At 52.3% G+C, this 20,761-nt stretch overlaps 1 protein-coding gene across 2 annotated transcripts; it reads right to left on the bottom strand.

The window, feature by feature from the left end:
• Positions 1–428: 428 nt before the first annotated feature.
• On the bottom strand, positions 429–20,426 carry GLIPR2 (GLI pathogenesis related 2). Of its 2 annotated transcripts, XM_019454512.2 has the most exons (5): positions 20,290–20,426; positions 10,803–10,911; positions 10,351–10,454; positions 8,365–8,442; positions 429–1,975 (listed from the first exon to the last, which is right to left on the bottom strand). In XM_019454512.2, the coding sequence occupies exons 1-5, from the start codon at positions 20,300–20,302 to the stop codon at positions 1,815–1,817; spliced, it is 465 nt and encodes a 154-aa protein (XP_019310057.1). In that variant the 5' UTR covers positions 20,303–20,426; the 3' UTR covers positions 429–1,814. The 2 variants fall into 2 exon arrangements, with proteins under 2 accessions (XP_019310057.1, XP_019310058.1); XM_019454513.2 differs by lacking the exons at positions 8,365–8,442; positions 10,351–10,454.
• Between the last annotated feature and the right edge of the window lie 335 nt (positions 20,427–20,761).

Raw genomic sequence — 20,761 nt, 5'->3', positions numbered from 1 at the left:
AGATCTGGCCTGGAGCTAGAAAGCTCACTCCACCACTTTTGTACCTCTAACAACTGGCTTTCTCACGTCTATGTATTTTCAACTGGCAACTTGGCTTGCGTATAGTTTTGGCTTGCCATGGCCCTCATTCAAACCCATGGCATCTGAATTTTTTCGGTGCAACCGGCAAATTCCCTCCTCAGGTCTTAGCTAAATTCCTGGTCCATGGTCAGCCCAGGGATTGGCTGCCCTTGGATCACGTGTCCACTTCAGCCCAATCAGCTGTGTGAGGGTGGGTCACATGGATCAAAACATGGCTGCCCAAGAGGCACGAAGTACAGGGGAGAGGTTGGAGGTATTCAGAAGCTTGAGTTACCTGAGACAGGAACCGACGGTTATGATTACCTTAGTCACCAGTTAAGAATCGGGCACGAATGACATGGAAGATATTACACCAAAGAAAAAGATTTTATTGTTGTCTTAGTCAACATCCCTGGGTGAAACGAAGGGCACAGCATGAGGCTGTGTTCACAGTGTAACACAGACCTTCAGGAAGCACGTTTCCTGACTGGCCTGCTCAGACATCGGTCTTTAAGCCGGCAGCCTTCCAACTCCCACCCTTGCTATCTTAGGACTCGGAGATGCCAGTTTCACGCCACTCAGCCTGGCATCTGGGTTGGTTCTTCTCACATGGACCATGTGAAATTGTTATTCAGAGGAACTTTGTGTAGTTTGAGGCAAAACACAGAAGCCAGTTGGCCATTCTAACCCCCCACCCGGGATATCTCCCTGGAACGCTTGGGCCTGTCACACATTCCTGGAGGGGCCGCCAGCACAGCTGCAGCCACAGCCGCCAGGAACAGGCCCGGCTCCCGCCCTGTGTGTGAGGGGAGGGCAGAGGCTGGAGGGCTTCCTCTGGGGGCCCTGGTGAGCTCACACTCACCCCCACGCGCACTGACTTCATCTGTTGGATGCTTGGCCGCGAGCCCAGGCCTTGTGAGGGGCTTTCTCCCAGAACAGGCCCTGGGCCACCTGGCCGGGGTGGGGGAGGGGGCAGCTTCGGGCCTGACCCAAGGCCTTAGAAACCAGAAGGCACATACTGAGCTCTTCAATGCCAGAGGATTTTAAGAAAAAAGGTGGGAGGGGGCAAGGGTAGTGGTAGTGGCGCTAGTCTGCTATTTAAAGGTAGAAAATGCAAGGAAGTAAAACTTTTCTCTCCATTTGTTCTTTGGCATTCCCATCAGAGAATTCCAGGAGGCACGCAGATGACATCATGTCTTACAACGGAGAAATCCCAACGATGCTGTGAAATGGAGTTGCTGCCTGCCCCATGTTTCCAATGGAAGCTGCTTTATGTTTATGTGTTTAAAGCTGTTTTATGTTACATTTACACGCGAGTTTAATATTCCTAAGTATCTACCAAAAGTAGATTACAATGCAAGAAGATCACACAAAATGAACTTCACTTCTAAGCATCGCAAACATTTGGAATAGAAAAAGACCAGGGATGGATATTATAAGAAATATACAAAAAAAAGTTTGCTTGAAAAAAAAACCAACCAAACGTTTTAAAGTTGATTTTTTTTCCCCTGAAGTCCAAATTATTGTGGTCTAGGTAACCATTAGGATAAAGGCTTCATTTGCTCCTTCCTTTGATAAGAATAAGTTCATGCATAACCGTATATCCAAGCGTGTGGTGCAAGAGACACTCACACATGCATCACACACACACCAAGCACGTACACCCACAGGGACAGACACACCGCTGAGTTTTTGTTGTTCTAGGAACTTCGTATCCACGCTCAGTCTGCCACCTTCCCATTACGTTTAATGAATTACTTCTTTGGAGGCAGGACATTTTCTTCAAAGAAGCCCTGGTTGACGACATTCCCTGCCGGGAAGTATCGGGCCACCACGAAGGAAGACCCGTCGCTTGCAGATGCCTTCCCCACTCCCATCTTCTTCGTATTCTTCCACACCATGGCCGTGAAGTGTCCTATAGGGGCACAGGCAGGGGGAGAGGGAAACAGGTCGGTTAGCAGAATCTGGAGAAGGACGTTTCAAAGGATTCTTGACCCCTGCACTGTCTTGTAAGGCTTGGGAAGCTTCATCTTCACGCACACCGATCAGAGGAAGGAGACATAGAACGCTCCGCCTACCTGATTTTCTGAGGCATCACGTCCTCTCAATCAGCCACACAGATCCTCCTCACCCCATCAATTCTCGATGCCCAAAGGTTTCATGGTCTCCCAGAGATCACGACAAAGCTGAGTGACCCCAACAGTTAGGATGACACCCTACCAGCACCTGACTCTACCCCTCCCCGCAGACTGTAGTCTTCAGGGTCACTGCTGATCTGTCTCCATGTTCTTCCCCAAAGACCCCTTTTTGTCTCTATCTTACTTGACATCTTAGGAACATTTAATAGGGTCGACTCCTCCCCTTTTCGAAGCACTCCCCTCTTTTAGTTTCCACGACGCTGCCCTCTCCGGGCATCCCCATCTCACCGCCTCTTCTTCCTCCTTTTCCATCTCACTTGTAAACGTTGGAGGGGCTTGTGCTTCCCAAGGCTCAGTCCTGGGCTCTCTGTTTTTTTCTTGCTGTCCTCTTTAGGTAATTTCATCTTTCCCTGGCTCCCAAATGTATTTCTCCAGCCCAAATCTCTGTATTCCAGATACAACTACTTACTTGACATTTCCACTTGGATGACTCATAGGCAAACCTATCCAAACCTCATCCTTGATTTTGGTTCCCCGCCCTCCCCATTCCCCCACCGCCAGAGTTGCTCTTCTTCCTCCCTTCCATTTCCATTAATGGTCCCCTTATGCACACAACCCTAGGGGTTGGTCTATATCCCTCCTTCTCCCACATTTCTCCCTCAACAATGCATCATTCAATCTTGAAGATTTGAACTCCAAAATATATCTTAAGTCCATCTACTCCCCAAACTTTGGTCTCAACCACAAACTTTCTCACTTGGACCACTGGGATAGCCCTTGATTGGTTCCCTAGCATCTGCCTTTGCGTCCTCTAATTCACTTTCTACCAAAGTAGTCGGAGTAACCGTTTTGAGACAGATCTGTTTACTTCCCTGCTTAAAAATCCTTCAACTGATTCCAACTGCACCTAGAATAAAAGTGAGGAAAGTGAAGGCTTTGGCCTGATGGCCTCCTTTCCATTCCTTGAGCACATCAGGTTATTTCCCACCATGGAGCCCTTACACACACTGGCCGTTGTGTGGACTGCTCTGATGATGACCAACATCATCTTGTCCCTTAGGCCTCAGCTTGAATATCACTTGTGCAGGGAAGCCTTTCACAGTGACTCATTTCCTGAACACCTCCCTCCCGAGATCATCTTATCATACCTTGTTTTTCCCCTTCAGCATTCTTACCATTTGCAATGTTATGTGTGTTTGGTTTCTTGCTAATCTGCTTGGCTCTTTGACTAGGCTATGAGACTCACAGGGGCAAGAATGAAATTATTTCAGTAAATTCAGTACCCTGGCACAGCCTGGCACATGAAAAGTATAAAGTAAACCTTTGTTGAATGAATGAATGAATGAATGAATGAAATGAGTGAATGAATGAAAAGGCATATGGAAGAACCATCTTAGACTTGGGTTCTGCCCTCACTGAAGTGCAGGCTTTCTATTTTGAGCTCTTTGAGACCTTGACAGGTTAGAGCCTCCTTCAATTTCCTTTGCTCTGAGCCAAACAGCTCAGTTCCTTCTCAAGCTACTGTTGACCCTCCAGACACTTCTATGGTTTGCTAAGCTGCTCAGCATCTCAGGCTCCCTGCCCCTCACCCACTGCTTCTTTTGAGCTTTTAATATAGCTCAGCTTCCAACTCCCCTTCTGCTTTGCGGTCAAAGAGTTGCTATAGTGGCTTCTTTGCTCAGTGACCATTAATACTTCTGTCTCCTAGGAGTAGAGGTTGGGAGTTTATCCCTCCCACCTTCACTGTTGAGGACTCACAGAGATCCTTTGACAAGTCAATATTTACTTCCCTATCACAGAATGGCATTCATTTGCTAAAGCAACACTGAAGAGGCTATGTTTCCTCTTTGAGGGTGGGCACCTCACCTTTCGTATTGACCACAACATACCCAGTGTTTGGCACAGAGCTTGGCACAGGTAGATGCTCAATAAATAACTGATGAAGAATGGAAGAGATAGAGGGAAGGAGGAAAATGGTGATCAGAGGAGCTAAGTTTCCCACAAGGCAGCTAAGAAAGAAAGAGGGGAACCACTTTATGTCCATTAGGATGGATATTATTTTTTTTCTTAAAGAAGAGGAAAATAACAAATATTGTTGAGGATGTGTAGAGATTGGAACCCTTATGCATTGCTGATGGGCATGTAAAATGGTGCAGCCACTGTGGAAGACAGTATGGTGACTTCTCAAAAAATTAACTATAGAACTATTATATGATTCATCAATTCCACTTCCAGGTATAAACCCATAAGAACTGAAAGCAGAGACTCAGATATTTGTACACCAATGTTCACAGCAGCATTATTTACAATAGCCAAAAGAGGGGAAGAAAACCAATATCCACCAATGGATAAATGGATAAACAAAATGTTGTATGTATACATATAATAAAATACTATTCGGCCTCAAAAAGGAATGAAATTCTGGTACATCCTACCTTGCGGATGAACCTTGAGGACATCACGCTACGTGAAATAAGCCAGACACAAAAGGGCAAGTATCAATGACTCCAGTTATATTAGGTACCTAGAATAGTCAAACTCATAGAGACAAAAGTAGAAGAGTGGTTGCCAGAGCTTAAGTGTGGGGAAATGGGAGGGAAGGATGGGAGTTATTGTTTAATGGGTTCAGAGTTTCAATTTGTGATGACTGAAAAGTTCTTGGCGATGGTTGCGCAATATGTGAATGTACTTAATCTCTCACTGAACTGCATTCTTGAAAATGGTTAATTTTATGGTAAATATATTTTACCACAAAATGGAAGGAAGGAAGGAGGAAGAAAGAGAGAGAGAGAGAGAGAAAGAAAGAAAGAAAGAGAAAGAAAAAGGGAAAGAGCAGTAGATAGTCACACTCTTCCAACCCGACAGTTGATACCTCCCATTGTGTCTCATGTACGGCAAGGACTGAAAAAATGTTCATTGATTAAATTGTGTGTTTCGCCCTACGGTTGAACTCCATTTTTATAACTATTAAATTTAGGTATACTTTTTTGCTTTGTCTACATCCATAAAAGATTTGAGATTACTAAATTGTGAAAATAACCAAACATAAACACTGATGAGTAGAGTTGCCGTGATAAAATCAAAGCCAGAACTACAGGAAAGGAAACCCGAGGCTCAATTATGCTTCTTTATCACATATCTTTAGACTTGTATTAACCAATGCCCAAGAAACTCTGATTTTCACCTCAAAATAGAGGAGAAACACTTCTTGCCAATTCACCCTTGGTCCTTACACTTTTGAGTCACAGCTCCAGGCTTTCAGCAACTTTGCCAGATGTCACTGCTTCTAAAAGCTGCCTTTTCATTAAGGCTCAAGCCCTTTTCCACACCAGCCTTTTCTCTCAAGAGAACCACATGCTTTGGCTACTGACCATTCACTCTCTCCGCTGCCCAGACAAGGACGAACTGCCATTTATCCACCGGTTGCCAAGGAAGTGATTACAGACACAAGGTGCACATCAGCAGTTTGCATGCCTGTGGAAGCCTTTTCCAAACAGATGAGACTAAGTAATTTTTCCTCTGGCTGGGGAGGTCTCTGGTTACGGAGATAATTAAGTATGGGTATTCGGAGATGAGTTAAAGAACATGACTTCCTTAGCGACCATCAGATACACAGTGGTTTCTAACTAAATCACTTACAGTTTCTTCCCCACCCCCCACAAAAGGGATCACATCCTCTTTTCTGCTATGGACCCAAACTTGCTAGAATACACATTTGGAAAGCATATTAAATATGTTACAGTATATTCTTGCAAAGGAATAACATAAAACAGTAAGAAAGAATGAAAAAGCTCTTTTTGTATTAATAGGGAACAATCTCTGGCAATCTGCTGCATGAAGAAAGAAAGTGCAAAACAGATCATATATCTGACACATAAAAAAAAGGGAAAAAGAGAACATATTTACACAAAGGCTGGTATAAAATCAGAACAACTCTCGAATGATACCCAAGAAACTGGTATCACTGGTTGGAAGGGAAAGTTCTGGACACCAGGGATGGAAGGAAGATTTTTTTACCTCATACAGTTTGCAAGTTTCATGTCGTGTAAAAGTATTATTTACTCAGAACAAACAAACCAACCGACTCATTGAAACAGAAAATAACAAAGGAATTGCAAGAAACCATTTCTTTCCACACAACACATAGCACAGAACTGTGTCCTTCGTCACAAGATGCTGACCCAAGGTGGGTGGGGATAGATTACAGGATATTTCAAAGGCCCTTCCCCTACATCATGGACTCAGGCCAGGAAATCCCTGTAAACAGCAGCTCTGGGGAGGCTGAGGCACGGGGAATGGGCCCGAGGATCTTGAAGGGTCTTGCAGGCTCTGACTATAACACCGTCCAAAGCCGTGCTTCTGTCTTAGGATCAGGCTGTCTCCCCCAGGCATTGCCCACCGGCACCTGGGACAGCATAGGGGCTAGTTGCTCTGAGGTTTTCCTCTTTCGGGCTGGGAGATGTGGGCCAATAGGTTGGACAGGCGGTCAGTGATCAAGGAAAGTTGAGTCCCATTCCCAGCTCTGACCCTTGTGAGATTCCCACCTTGAAGCAGGGGCCACGGAAAAAGCATCAGACTGAGGATAGGAGATATAAAAGAAGACTCTTCCTCTTTATGGCCTCAGTTTCGTCCTCTGCAAAATGGGTAGAATAAAGCCCCGCCTACGAATGGTGTTGTGAGGCTCACGTGGCCGTGGCTGTGGAGGCGCTTTATAATTGTCAAGTGCCACGCACATGAGCAACGCTAATAACTCGCTCTGACACATGTCTGATTGCTCGCGAGTCTTGCTCACGGGGTAAGCAAATCCAGACGCTCTGAAATAAAATGTCTTCTGGACGCCGAACTTTACGAAAAGAAGACAGGTCTGCACATACATCCTTAAACACTGGTAGGAAGCTGTTCCTGTTCCCTTCCTCACCCCTTCAACTGAACTGCCATCCAACCGTCAATTCTTACTTAGGGCCCTGACAGCGGCCTCCTTGTCCCCAGCCCGGGGAGCTGAGAGGAGAAATGCCTCAGCAGATGCTTCCACCTCTGCCCCACAGTCCTGCCTACGCTGTCGAAAGAACCCCTGCCCAAAAGGGTGAGCAGCAAACCACAGGAAACAGTGACTGGCTCCGACAGCGTGTCACTTCCTGCTTCGGAAGAATGCTCCAGGGGGTGAGAGGCCATAGTGGCCCCACCCATGGGTGGGATGGGGGAGGGGAGAGGGAAGGGGGTGGGCAGAGAACCCCCCTTTCAGTTTCCCTGGTGCCTTTCGGTCAGAGAAACTCACAGCCCCTTCCGACCCATCCTGGGCCGCAAGCGGATCTGAGTCGGTTCTGAGGAAAGAGGGTGTCAGGTGAGGGAAGCCTGCTGAGGGGCAGGAGCGAGCCCAGAGCACAGAGCAGCTGGTGGGGCTGTAGTAAGCTGAATGTTTACCGCTCACTCTGGAGGCCTCGCAGAAAAGCCGGTCCCACAGCTGGCCCTTCCCCGCATCTAAACACCAGCTCTCAGAATGTCCCCTAAAGGCCACCACCTGGCCCCTCACCCTCCGGGACGGGGGAAGCACAGGGAGTCAACCCAAGTTCACACAACTGACAGTGCTGGAGCCGAGAGCAGATCTAGGCTCTCTGCTCACCTGAACCCCAAACTGGAGAGAGAAGATGAAGGGGGAGCCTGGGAGGCTGTAGGTGTGGGAAGCACTTGGGAAGGGTGTTGGGGGAGGGGGTGAGTGGGGAAGGAGTTAAGACCAGGAGGAGAGAGTGAGCAGTCTGGCCCTTTTCCTGAAGAGAGGGCTTTCGAATATTCTGGCTGTGGGCCCAGGCTGGATCGGAGGGGAGCAAGACTGGCGGTAGGATGATGGGCCATAGTGCCACTCCTGGGAGGAAGCACTGAGCAGCGGTTAAAATCCACAGCCTCCTGTGACACACACACTCTAGTCATCCAGAGAACTTGGAGCTGGTGGGGAGGGAATCCGTGGCTCGGGTGTTCTCAGATAGAGGGGGATGTGTGCGTGTTGGGAGAAGTGATGGCGAAAGAGAGTTTTGCCCTTTGGGCAAAGTCATACAGGAGAAATACGGAAGAGGTAAAATAGGAGGGAAATGGCCGCTTTTCAGAGCGTTAGTTCCTTTCCAAAGGGCAACCCTGCCCAGGACCAGGCCACTGGTGTGATCCCATCACTCACCAGTCCCAGAAGTGAAGCCGGGCTGCTGGAAGTTGTAGTTCTTGATTTCACTGTACCATCTATCAGCCACCTCCTTTCCTGCAGGGAAAAGACACTGCTTAAAACTCAGCAGCGGGATTGGGGCACCTGGGTGGCTCTCTCTGTCCCTCCAGAGCGCGTGCTCTCTCTCTCTCTCTCTCTCTCAAGATTAATAAACAAAAAAAAAAACAAAACCCAACACCTCAGCAGGAAAATCAACTCACTCACTACTCCTTCCATCTTCTCCCGTTAACCCCAAACCACCCACCCCACAGTTAGATGTCTGATAAAGCACCAGTGAGCCGAGATAGGGACTCCTGCCCAGGAGTGTATCTAGGCTGAAGAGAGAGCTTTGTTGGAGATTGGGAAGAGCCCTGGCCTGGGGTTGGAGGACTGCCTCTGTGTCCCTGCCCTACCACCAACTTGCTATGTAATCCTAGGCAAGGCCTTCCTCTCTCTGGGCCTCCGTACAAGGGCTGACTGCAACGTACTCCAAGGGCTTCTAATGATGCTCTGAGTTTTCGGGAGACTCTGCCCTCATCCCACCCAAAAGAGGCGTCTGTCTCCTGAAATATCCACAGGAAGAAAGGCAGTTGGGCTGGTGGGCCAGGGTCTCCACTGCAGGCAGAAGGGTCCTCACCTAGAGCATCGGCTGGCCCCCGCCGGGCAGGTGCTGGTAGGAGAAAACCCCCAGCATCTCTCTGGGAGCTGTTGGTGTCGGGACCACAGCCGGGAGCCTCAGATCCCACAGCTTAGTCCCACTCTGAACTGTGATTTGTGCATGAATCACCTGGGGCGCTTGTTAAAGTTCTGACTTCAGGAGGTCGAGGGTAAAGGCTCTGAGTCTGCATTTCTTGGCCGGTGGACCACACTTTGAGTAGCAAGACCTTACACAACAGAGGCTACACACTGGCCTCACCCGGGGAGCACCGAAACGTTGCTGAGGCCTGGGGCCTGCCACAGCCTGTATCAGTGTCTCCAGAGGAACCGGGTGTTGGGATTTTTTTAAAGCTGCAGAAGATCCAGGGCGGGGATAAAGACAGCCTAACGAAACAGAGATGGGGAAGCTGGGGCCAGAGAGGGTAGTGACTCACTCAAGGCTCCACGGGGAGCCAGCGCAAGGCTGGAACCAATCACATCTGTTCCCACCCCTTCGGTGAGACTTCTCTCCCAGGCCCACCAAAGCCAGCGGCCTGAGCCTGGAAAGGAGGCCAAAGGCACCCACCTTCCTGGGGAGCATGCGCACACCTCTCAGGGAGGCCCGCTGCTCTGGGGAAACCGGGAGGCCCACAGGGCCTCCCCCCCGCCAGGGAACTCCCAGGAATGTCAGGCCCCAGAGGGCACAGTAGCTCTCTCCAGCATTTTCCTAAAAAGCCGGACAGCCCTGTCCGAGCCAGGAAGCTCAAGAATGTTTGGTCAGTGTGGGGGGATCATCATTCCAGGCTGTGACCTTGGATGGAGGAATTGTCTTTCTCATTTTTTTTTTTTTTCTAACATGGAAAAAGCTCAATTGCATTTTTCTGGTGATAAAAGTTAATACACCACATTTAAAAGAAAGAAAAATGTGAAGAAAGTACAATTCTTCTGTAGCTGGGGATACTGAGGCACCCCCAGGGTCATGCTGAAACCCTGCACAAAAAGGGCACAGAAATGGATTTGTCTCCCCTGCCCCCATTCCTCAGCTGGGAGCTCTTCCGAAGGGGAGGGCTGGGCAGTCTGACTCATCTCTGTGTCCCTGGCACCCAGCACAGACCTGGCCCTGAGCCGGCCATCGGAGAGTTTGTGGTGACCAGCCCCTGGGAACAGAGGCGGAGGGTTCTGGGGCGCCTCTCTCTGGGCCGGTAGCACCAAGGCCACACGGGGGAAGGTGCTGGGGCCAGAAGGGGCCTGAATACTGGATGTCCCAGGCCCAGCTCAGGCGGGGGGGGGGGGGGGGGTTGGCAGGGGGCAGCTGAGAAAGTGACCTACCTGTCTGATCGTAGGAGGCCCATGCCAGGTTCTCTCCGCACTGGCCGCGACTGGACTCCGGGCTGTGCTTGAGGATCCTCGTGCTGGCCAGGGCCTCCGAATACCTGCCAGAGTCCATGTACTTCCTCAGAGCGGGTGCAGCCCAGGGAACCCCAGAGTATGAGCCCTAAACTGGTGTGGCTGAGCTTCCTTCCCTGCCCCAGGCTAGTTGCACAAAACAGGAGCATCGTGCCAGCATCTCTTCTGAGCCCCCAACAGTCTCATTTCACAGAGAAGCAAACTGAGGCTCGGAGGAAAAGGACCTGCCTAGGTTAAGTGGCTCAAGGATTATTCAAGCCTGGCTGCCTCTGCCCCCCAGTCCTATGTCCGTCCAGCTACCCCAGGGCCCCGCCACGACTGCAGCCACAGCGCCACGAAAGGTCAGAGTCAGCCGGGGCTCTGGGGACACTCACTGCTGGGCCTCCCGGTTGAGCTTCTTGCAGAGCTTCAGTGGGGGGACGCCGTGCTGCTGCCGGTACTCGTTGTGGGCCTTCAGGACCTCATTATTAAACTGCTTGGAAGCTGCAATAATTTCAAAATGGAGAATGTCTCAGTGCAGAGAAAAGACCCACCAAAAGCAGGATGGCAGGCTTCAGAGTGACGCCCAGCTCAACCCTCAGGCTACAGGGACCGGCCGCTGCTGCCCTTGGGCACCGGGGCCAACCGAGCAACCACGATGCCCTGTTTCATACCCCTGATGTCACCTTCCACATCTCTGCGCGTCTGCACCTCACGGGTCACCTAGGGCCTTATGGACCACATTAGGGATTTGGGTCTTTATCGGGGCAATGGGAAGCGACTGAATGGGCGCAGGGGGCTGGGCTCCTGAGATCTGTGTTTCTGAGAGATTCTGCTGGTCGCTGGGTGGAGGATGGGCCGCAGGTGCACAGAAGACGCAGGGGGGGTGTGGGCGGGGCAGTGAGCAACGGAACCGGAACCGCTGGGAAAAAAATGTGCGGAGACTGGATATCTCAGACTGGACCCACAGGATGTGGTGGGGACCGGGAAGAACAGGCGTGGCTGTGGTGAGGGTGACAGGGACAGGTGAAGAAGGGGAGCAGGGGGGACAGCACCGGGGAGGTGGGGTGAGGGACAGAGTGGAAAAGAATGTGGTGGTGTTGGGGAGCAGGGTGGGGTCAGCTGGACCCAGGGGTGCACTGAAGGGAGAGGTAGAGCCTGGGCCCAACTGGGTCATGACCTCAGAAAGGACGAGGTGAAGGAGGCTGGAGTCAGGGAGAGAAGAAGTGGGTGAAGGCAGAGTCAACAGTAGACAGAAGTCACAGCAGTTTGGATCTGAGATGGAACCCCATCCATCCCACACCTTCCATCCGTCTCCCCGCCACTTGTCCATCCATCTTCTGATTCATAATCTATTCGGCAGCAGCAGCAGCCAGCCATCCACCCATCATCCACGCATCTGTTTGTCTGCTCTCTGAGCGCCTTCTCTACTCCAGGTCCTAGATTATGTGTGAGAGGTCCAGAGACAAATGTCCTGCCCTCAGTGAGCTCGCAAACAGAAGGGAGACAGCTTTGTACACAGACACTAGCAAAGAGTATGAGAGGGCTAAGGTGCAGGTGAGCAGAGGGCAAGGGGAACTTGGAGAAAAGCAACCTAACGTGGGCCGGGGGATGGGGAAGGTGGCCCCTTGGATTGAGGCCCCAAGGATGCCAGTACAGGAGCCAGTCAGGCTGACTGCGAAGTCACTGAGCACCAGCCTTAGGCATCTGGGAGTGCCCCTCTGTGAAATGGGGTGAGTTGGGTGGGTTACGAGTAAGAGCCATGGCCGGGAGGGCGGGGTGACACTGAGCTAGTCCCATCTGGCGGGACCCTTCCCTGAGGCTTGGCTGTGGGCAGCAAAGGAATAAAGTGGAGGGTTGAAAGAAGCGCCACTCCTATCCCTGCCCCCAGCTCATTCACCAGGCTGCCTGTCCTCTCCTCTCCTCTCCTCTCCTCTGCTCTTTTCTTCGCCCCAGAGGCTGAGATGACCCAACAGGGAATCTTCCTCCCCTCCCTCAGCCAGATTCCCCATGTCCCCTGGGGCTTCAGATCAAATCCCACTGGGTCTCTGAGGAGAAGCAGAAGGAAGGCTTGCCCTCAGGGAGCTCTAGGCTAAATGCGGCCCTGAGAGGTGAGGCAATGCCAGTGGTGGCTAGCTGCCCGAGGGGGTTCCAGTGACCTGAAGAGTTAGGACCCTGGGGGCCCAGCACTGCCTTTCCGTGAGGTCTGGTCACAGCAAGGCGCCGGCAGGGGGAGGCGGGGCTGAATGGCAGGATTTGGGAGGCAAACACGGGGGCAGACACGGGGACACTGAACAAAGGGGTGATGGTAGCTGGGCACAGGGCAGAGGCGGAGCAGCGATCTGAACTCTTCAGGTCTTTGTGGCCAAGAAAGGGGCCAACCCCTCGTTGGTATGAAAGGTAAAGATTTCAGGTTTATGGGAAGGAGGAAGAAAAGGGAAGGTACTGTTTGGAGATCTGTTGTGCGACAACGTGAGTATACTTAACACTACTGAACAGTATACTCCAAAATGGTTAACATGGTAAATGTTATGTCATTGTGTGGTTTTTTTTTTTGTTTTGTTTTTTACCACAATAATAAAAAAGATTTGGGGTTTGGCATGTTAATGTGGTATTTGGGATAACGGAGTCACAGAGGTTCTTAAAGAATCTCTCGGGTGGAAGCCATAGCAACTCAAGGGGACCAGAAGGGGTTCCTGTTGGTGACGTGCAAAGGAGTCAGCGGGGCGACTCGGCGGCCAGTAACCCACCAGCTCCCGGGCAGCGCACTGCTTGTCTTGCACGAGCCGGTGTCCAGCTGGTGTGCTTCACCCAGCCTGGCCCCGGCCTTGTCTGCAGGTGGCGACCATCTGTAGTGTGTCCAGAAGTGGTGACAAGGTGGAGAAGGGGCCGGAAATGGGGGTCTTATAAAGAATGGGTACAATGCTGGGTATGTTCATCCTGCAGATCAGACTTTGGAAGACACAGTGGAGGCCTCTGATGAATTCTGGGATCCACAGGGCAAAGTCGGGGTCAATGGGTAGAAAAGGCAGGATGACAGAGTTCAGCTCAGCCTAAGAAAGCTCTTTCTCTCAATCAAAGCTTTCTAAAAACTGACAACCTCACAAGGTAATGAGCTCTCCAGCACTGGGGGAATACAAGCAAAGTGATTTCTCTCAAAAGGATTCAGGCACTGGAGGCCAGTCAGATGACTTTCGAGTCCCTTCAAATCCTGAGATCTCAGAAGGTCCCATCAGGGTGGGGTGAGAGGAGACAACTGAATGACCCACCTCAGACTTCCAAGGAGTTCTGAGCTTCTCTGAGGAGAGGGAGTGATCAAGATAAGTGTATGTGTACATGCAGGGGCAGGTGTGGGTGCACGAGGTCAAGGTGGCAGAGGATCCCTATCTGAGGGACAGGCTTGGCGAGGCCCACACTAATGTCCCTTCCATCTCCTATGTCCTGGGGAGGCCACAGTGGGACACCACAGGAGGTGCACGGGATTGAGTGGCATGGGCAATGCGGACCATCAATGAATGGGGAAAGCTTCCCGGAGGAGGTAGTGAGGAGGTGGAGAGGCACAGAGAAAGCCAGGGCCACCGGGAATCTGGTGTATCCGGGGCTATGGGGAGGAAGGGGAGACAGGGGAGGAGTGGGTAGCTTAGATGAAGCTTGTTTGTTTCAAGCAGCCCTGAGTGCCGGGCTCAGGTTGCAGGGGACCCAGTAGCTGGAGGTCCTGCAGTCTTTTTGGCAGAGAGGGACATATAAGGCTGCTAGAAACTAGGTCACTGCACTCCCAGAATGTGGGAAGTAAAAAGAAACAAAAGTGAAAGTTCCTGTGCCCAATCTAAGCTTGGTGCCCAGAAGCCAAAGCTGGTCACTGTCTCCAGCAGGGCCAGTTTCCTGGGCCAGGGTTTCTAGAAAGGGGTCAGGAAGACTTTTTGGTAGGGGAAACTTCTCTCCCCACCCCTGGCTGGAAGGCATGGGGGCCCCAAGGCCACATCTCCCACTGGCCCCAGAGTCCCTCCCACCTCGGAGGCCAGTCCCCTCCCAGGTGGCTCTTCAGAGCAGGGCCTCCCGGAGGCAAGATACCACTTGTGACCACACCCAGCAAAAGGCACACCTCGCTCTGTAGGAAAACCCAAGAACACATCTACACACAAAGATTAAAAGTCAAAGAAAATCTCCCCATCCCCACATCAGGCAGGGAGAGCCCTCACAGCCACCCCACAATGGGGGAGGGCAGTGATTATGTCCTTATTTTGTAGGAGGGTAAACCGAGGCTCAGAGAGGTCATACAGGCTCAGGGTGCCAGCCCAGAATGAAGAAGGTATCCCTTCTTCTGCTTGCTGACCAACTATTTCTAGGTGCCAGGCCGGTGCACGATCTTATTTACTTATCACCCTTATCACCACCTTTTGTGGGAGCCCCTGGTTTTATTTGTGTGTTTGCTTGTTTGTTTTGATGAGGAAACTGAGGCTACTTCCACAAGGGAAGTAACCTGCCCAAGTTCTCACAACTGGTCCAGGGGTAGTAGGCCCGCGAAGGGGGAAACCCTGTCCTTAACCCCACACCACGCCCGAGGGCCACGACACAGAGGACAGCGCATAGAAGAGACAGCAGGGTTTCCAGATCCAGGAGGAGGATCAGGTCTGGGGAGGCTGAGTCTTTAGATCCCGAGGAGGAGGAAGTATGAGGAGAAAAGAACTTTCTCAAGAGCCTCCTCCATGCCAAGCCGTTTATGAACGACCTGCCTGAGGGGCCCCAGATGAAAATCAGGGGCTTCAGGAGTAGAAGCTCCAGGGGGCAGGTGTGAGGCTTGAATTCAGAGCTTCTGGAAGGTGGAAGGAGCTGCCTGGGCATGGCTCTCTGGGGCTGAAAGAGGGTGGCAGGACTGGGCTGTCTCTGCTAGAGTAGAGGACACTGAACTGGGATGGGGACTCTTGAAGGTCTGAACTTGGGGCCCAAGCTTCTAACTGCCAGATAGACTCAGGTCGTGCCCCTCCCCCTCTCCCTGCCCTTGGGCTAGGACAGGCTCCTCCCTCAGCGTTGAACGTCCTCTGAGGCCTCCCTGGGCCTGACTCATTTCTCTGCCCTCTCCAGAATCCCCACCAAAGAGGCCCATCAGGGGTCAGGGCAGGAATTGTGAACGAGCCCCTTCTGTCCCCTTGGCAAGAGGCTGGAAAGCGACCTAGTCCCGCCTTTGGGGCAAAGCTGGTTGTGCTAGTTTATCAGGAAGAAAAATTATAAGTTGATCAAAAAAAAAAAAACCCACCAAAAAACAAAACAAAAAAAAGAATGAGTTCCAGATGGGTAGCTCTTGCTCTTTCAGTCTGGCTTCCAGGAAATTCAAGAGGCAAATCCCAGCTTTTACTCACTGTACGATCGGGACAAGTTGCTTAATCACTCTGTGCCACATTTCTCCCATATATAAAATGGGGATAACAGTTTCTACCTCACAGGGTTGTTGTGAAAATTCAATGAATTGGTCTATGTAAATGCGTTAGAACAGTTCTGGGACATAATGAACAGTTACTAAATGTCAACTATAATTATCATCATCACTATTGGGCAGAGATCCTTTGGCCTCTGGCTTTCGGAGAAACTGCCCTGTCAAAGCCCTTCCTAGATTAAAACAAATTTTTTTAAGTTTATTTATTTTATTAGTTATCTCTATACCCAACAGGGGTCTTGAACTCATGACTCACAGATCAAGAGTGTGCTGGCTGACACTGCCAGCCAGGGGTCCCGCCCCTCCCAGATTCTAGAGAAAGCAGGGCTGCTGGTATTTAAATTGGTCTTTGATGACTTCTTTCGGTACCTCTGGGCTTAGATGTTTGCTGAATGAACGAGTACACAAACAAATAAATGAAAGTCCCACACTAGCACAGAGAAGGCACTAGGATGGGAGGGCTTCTCATTGCAGATGAGGAAACCATAGAACAGGAACGGCTGAACATATGAACTGCCCAAAGTCACACAATGAGTCCACAATAAAGCCAAATGTAAGAATGTCCCTCCCTTCGCCCTCTTCCCTCCCTCAAATCTCACACACTTTCCACTTCATATACGTCTTCCTCTCCCTAATGACAAAAATGATGGTCACTGAAGAGTTGCCCAATTGCTTACTGGAACAAGGATGTCCCGGAGCATTGGGCCCGGCTGCCCCTTTGCGGGAGGACAATACTCCTTGAAGGACTGAAGGAACCAGGGCCGGGAGAGTGCTTGCTCCGCCTACAAAGCGGCTGTCCAAGTTCCAGCCCCACTTGTGGCCCCTTGGGCCTGCCACAGGCACTGGGCAAGTCCCTGCCTCTCTGGGCCTGGTTCCCCATCCGTGTGAAGGAAGGATGACATCTGTGGTTTTCAAAATATCTTCAAAGCAGGAAACCCTTTCTTTGAACTACTCCCCCCTCCTTTTTTTTTTTTTTTCAATAAAATCAACTGATGGCAATGACACTGCTGGGAGTGACCCAGCCCACACAGCCTCCCCTAGCAGAGGTGTGACAGCTCCACTTGGTAGAAAGTTCCTGGGCTAGTTGGTCCCCAAAGGCCCTCTGCTCTGACTTCCCTGGGTGCTGGGAGATGTGGGCGGAGGGACACTAAGATACTTAGCAATAATTGCAGGGTGTGTAGAGTTCCCTGTGGGGCTGGCATCTCGGGTGAGAAGCATCTGGGGAGCAGGTAGAAAAGCGGTCAGTGTGTCTGAGGGGCAAGCACACAGCTGGGAAGTCAGAAACTTGGGTTCACATCCCAGTCTGTCCACTTACTGGTCAAGGTGTGAACTTGGACAAGGTGAGTCAACCTCTGTAAACCTGTAAAATTGATAATAACTGCCTTGTAGCGCTGTTACAGATGTTGGTAATGAAATACCTAGTTTCAGGTGTGGCACGTAGTAGGAGCTTAATAATTGGTAATCACGATTATTAGGGGCTAGAGGCTTCTACAGAGCCCAAGGTCATTGCTTTTCTCTGCCTCCATAACACGTGCTGGAAACTGAAGGCCAGCAGGGAGACCAGGGCGAGGAGCAGGTCCTGGGAAACTCTAAGTGCTGGGCTGAGTGTCTTCTGGAATTTAAGCTGTGACGGTTGTTTGATACTTTTTCGGCAATGCCCACAACCCCAGGCAGCTCTGGAATATATCTGAGGTTAAATATTAAAAAGAGATTGGCCCCGGGGTGCCTGGGTGGCTCAGTCGGTTAAGCGGCGGACTTCAGCTCAGGTCATGATCTCGCGGTCCGTGAGTTCAAGCCCCGCATCAGGCTCTGTGCTGACAGCTCAGAGCCTGGAGCCTGTTTCAGATTCTGTGTCTCCCTCTCTCTGACCCTCCCCCGTTCATGCTCTGTCTCTCTCTGTCTCAAAAATAAATAAACGTTAAAAAAAAAAAGAGATTGGCCCCTAGGCAGTGATGAGGAAACTGAGGCCCAGAAGAGGCAGGGGCTGGCTCTTTACCCCGGTCTTTTTGGAACCACGTAAAGCCCCTGTGTGGATAGGTATCTGTGAGTGCTATCGGACGGCAGGCGCAGGTAACCTCAGGCTGGTGGCCTGGAACCTCAAGGCTGGCCCTGTGCTGAAGGCCCGTGGGGCCCAGAAAAGCCACTTTCTCTTGAAGACCCTTAGGGGGGCCAGACACTACCTGGGGGCTCATGGTCCTTGGGACAGCCAAATAAAATGCATGTGGCTGTGAGGGAGATACGCCTGGACCAGCATTCTGGAAGGTCCCTGGGTATGTGGTAGGACCAGCTCTTACCTGCCTTCTGCACTGCCCTCCTCCTCTGAACTGGCCTGACTGTGCATCTCTAGTCCCACAAGGTGTCACCGCCATCCCGCACCCAGACTCACAAGGCTGGCCCTTCTTCACATTCACAGTAAGTTGGTCTCCAAGTCCACTTTTGGCTACTATCTCAAAAACCCTTCTCCTCCTCCTCTGCAGTCCTAGATGCCTCCATCTCTCTCTCCCGAGTAACTGCAGCAACTCCCCCTGACCCCCACCTCTACCCTCCCCGTCTGGTCCACCCTGGCACAACTCTGGTCTTGCCGTGTTTAGATCAATGTCTTTCAATGGCACCCTAGGGCCCATGGGTAAAGTCCAAATCCCCAAGACTCTCCAGGAGGCTGCAAAGGTCCCCTCCGCACAGATTTCCCCTTCCCTTGAGCTCCTACCACTCACCACCGGCACCTGCCCTGCGGCTTGAATCACTTCCCACCTATCACTGGAGCCTATCCACCCTCCTCCTCAATTAGCTTTGTGATTCATTTCATGATCCAAATGAATACTCCTGAGGACAGAGGCCATGCCCTCCACAGCAGTGGGTCTGCGGCTTAAAGAAGAAGCCAGAAACAACTGATAAAAATGTAACGTTAGAGAATTTGCGGATTTTCTCCTAAGGTACAGAGAAAGGAGTTGATTTTCAAAATGCTTTTTCACATCTGCCGCATTCTTGCCCCATCATCACCTATCATCCTGTTCTTTTACTACATGACAACTCCTTATGTCACCTTTCCATACTGGAGATCATAGGGGCCACCCTCACTGTACAGATGGGGAAACTGAAGCACAGAGAAGGAAAGAGCCTTGTTCAAGATCACACAGCAAGCGATTAGCAGAGCCAGGGCTGAAGGCCAGACCGTCAGGGCAGGGCAGGAACAACGCCAGGGAAGGCCACTTACTCCCAGCATGGGTACCTCGTGAGTCTGGATCTTGAGAAGAGATTCAAGAAGGGACCCAGCCTCACCCACCTGAGGATGACAACCCCAGCTTCCCATTAAGCAGGACTCCTGAACTCTGCTGGACAGCTGTTCACTGAGAGCCTCCTGTGAGGCAGGAACTATGCTGGGACAGACATGGTCCCTGGCCACCAGCAGTGAGGAATCTGTGGGAAACAGGTCCATGGCTGGGGTAGTGTCCCAAGCTGACTGCTGGGAGGGCTGCAACAAAGAAGACCCAGAGTGGGGCCGTCCCTCTGGGGGAATGGGGAAATCAGGGAGGGGGTCCCAGCCCCGAGTTGAGCTTAGAAAGATGGGGAGGATTTGCCACCTCAGCGAAGTGGGAGAGGCAAGGTGGCGGCGAGCACTGGAAAAGGAACCCCGGGGAGGGAGCAGCGTGCCAGCCTCCTAAGAGCTGAGTGTAGGGGAGTTAACGGGTGACGACCAACTCTCAGGGGGTTCCAAGCCCCAGGGAAGAGTGTGTACTCTCTCACCTGTGGACAGTGGGATGGAAAGTGTTAGGGAGCGACAGGACAGATCTGCATTTTAGAAAGTTCACCCCGACAGCCACAGTGATGAGGATGCGCAGCCACAGGTCAGACGTAAGGGGGAAGCGCGAGTGTATATGCCCGAGTGGAGCCAACAGAGCCTGGCACAGAGCCTGGCACCGAGGGGGCGCTCAGGGGAGGAGGGACGACGACAGAAGAAAAGGATGCTCAGAGCTGTCCTGAGGGTTGGTTGGGGCGAGCTGTTTTGCAGCCAGAGATGCTGTCATAGTTTGGAGGCTTTTGCCGATTCTAACTCTGCTCCAGAAACAAAGCAAAGCCACGCCTTGGCCGGACGCTGAGCGCTAATCCCCAGCGCCTGGAAGCCCTCCCTGACGCAATCTCTGGCTCGCAGACAAGGGGACCCTCCCTCGGTCTCGCCTTCCCTCCCTCTCTCGCGGTGGCCCGAAGGCCACCCTGGCTTCCTGGCTGCCCCGGAAACCGCCGGCGCCGAGCCCGCGGGCGCTTCGCCCCGCACGCCGCCCCATCCCGCAGCCGGGGGTCTCGCCGCGCAGCCGGAGCCCCGGTCCCGCGTGGCCGCGGCGGTCCCGCTCCCCGGGGAACCAGCCCGCCGCGGGGGACGGTGAAGGCGGGGATCCCCGAGCCGAGGCTCTCGAGCCGTCCCCGCAGCCCGCCCGGCCGGCCCGCGGGCTCACCTGACTTGCCCATGGCCCGCTCGGCGCGCTCCCCGGCTCCAGCTGCCGCTGCGCTGCGCTGCGCTGCGCTCTCTCGCCCTCCCCGCGCCGCTGGAGAGCCTCGGAGGTGGCCCGGCGGCCGCAGCCCCTCCCCCGGCGCCGCCCGGCCCCCGCCTTATAAGGCAGCGACAGCTGCAGGCGGAGGAGCCCGGGGCCACCCCGCCGGCTGCCCGGAGGAGGAGGCTCCGCGGGCCCCCCACTCCGCGAGCCTCCCCGCCCGGCTTCAGAGAACTCTTGTAGCCAAGGGACCCCAGCGGCTGTCCAGGGCTCTCCAGGTGCGGCCTGGGAGCCTGGGACCTCCCGGATCTCTCAGCCCCGAGCTGCCCCTCTCGGGACGCGGAACGGGGGTAGAGCAGCCGCTAAGGCGCTTTGAGGACCGTGGTGCTCACTGTCGCGCGTCACCAGGGGTTCGGGGCTCTCCCCACCTCGGCCT

This window comes from Panthera pardus, unplaced genomic scaffold, assembly GCF_024362965.1.
Source record: "Panthera pardus isolate Hobbes unplaced genomic scaffold, ASM2436296v1 HiC_scaffold_20, whole genome shotgun sequence".
Lineage (NCBI taxonomy): Eukaryota > Metazoa > Chordata > Mammalia > Carnivora > Felidae > Panthera > Panthera pardus.
This window is presented reverse-complemented; position numbering and strand designations above follow the sequence as displayed.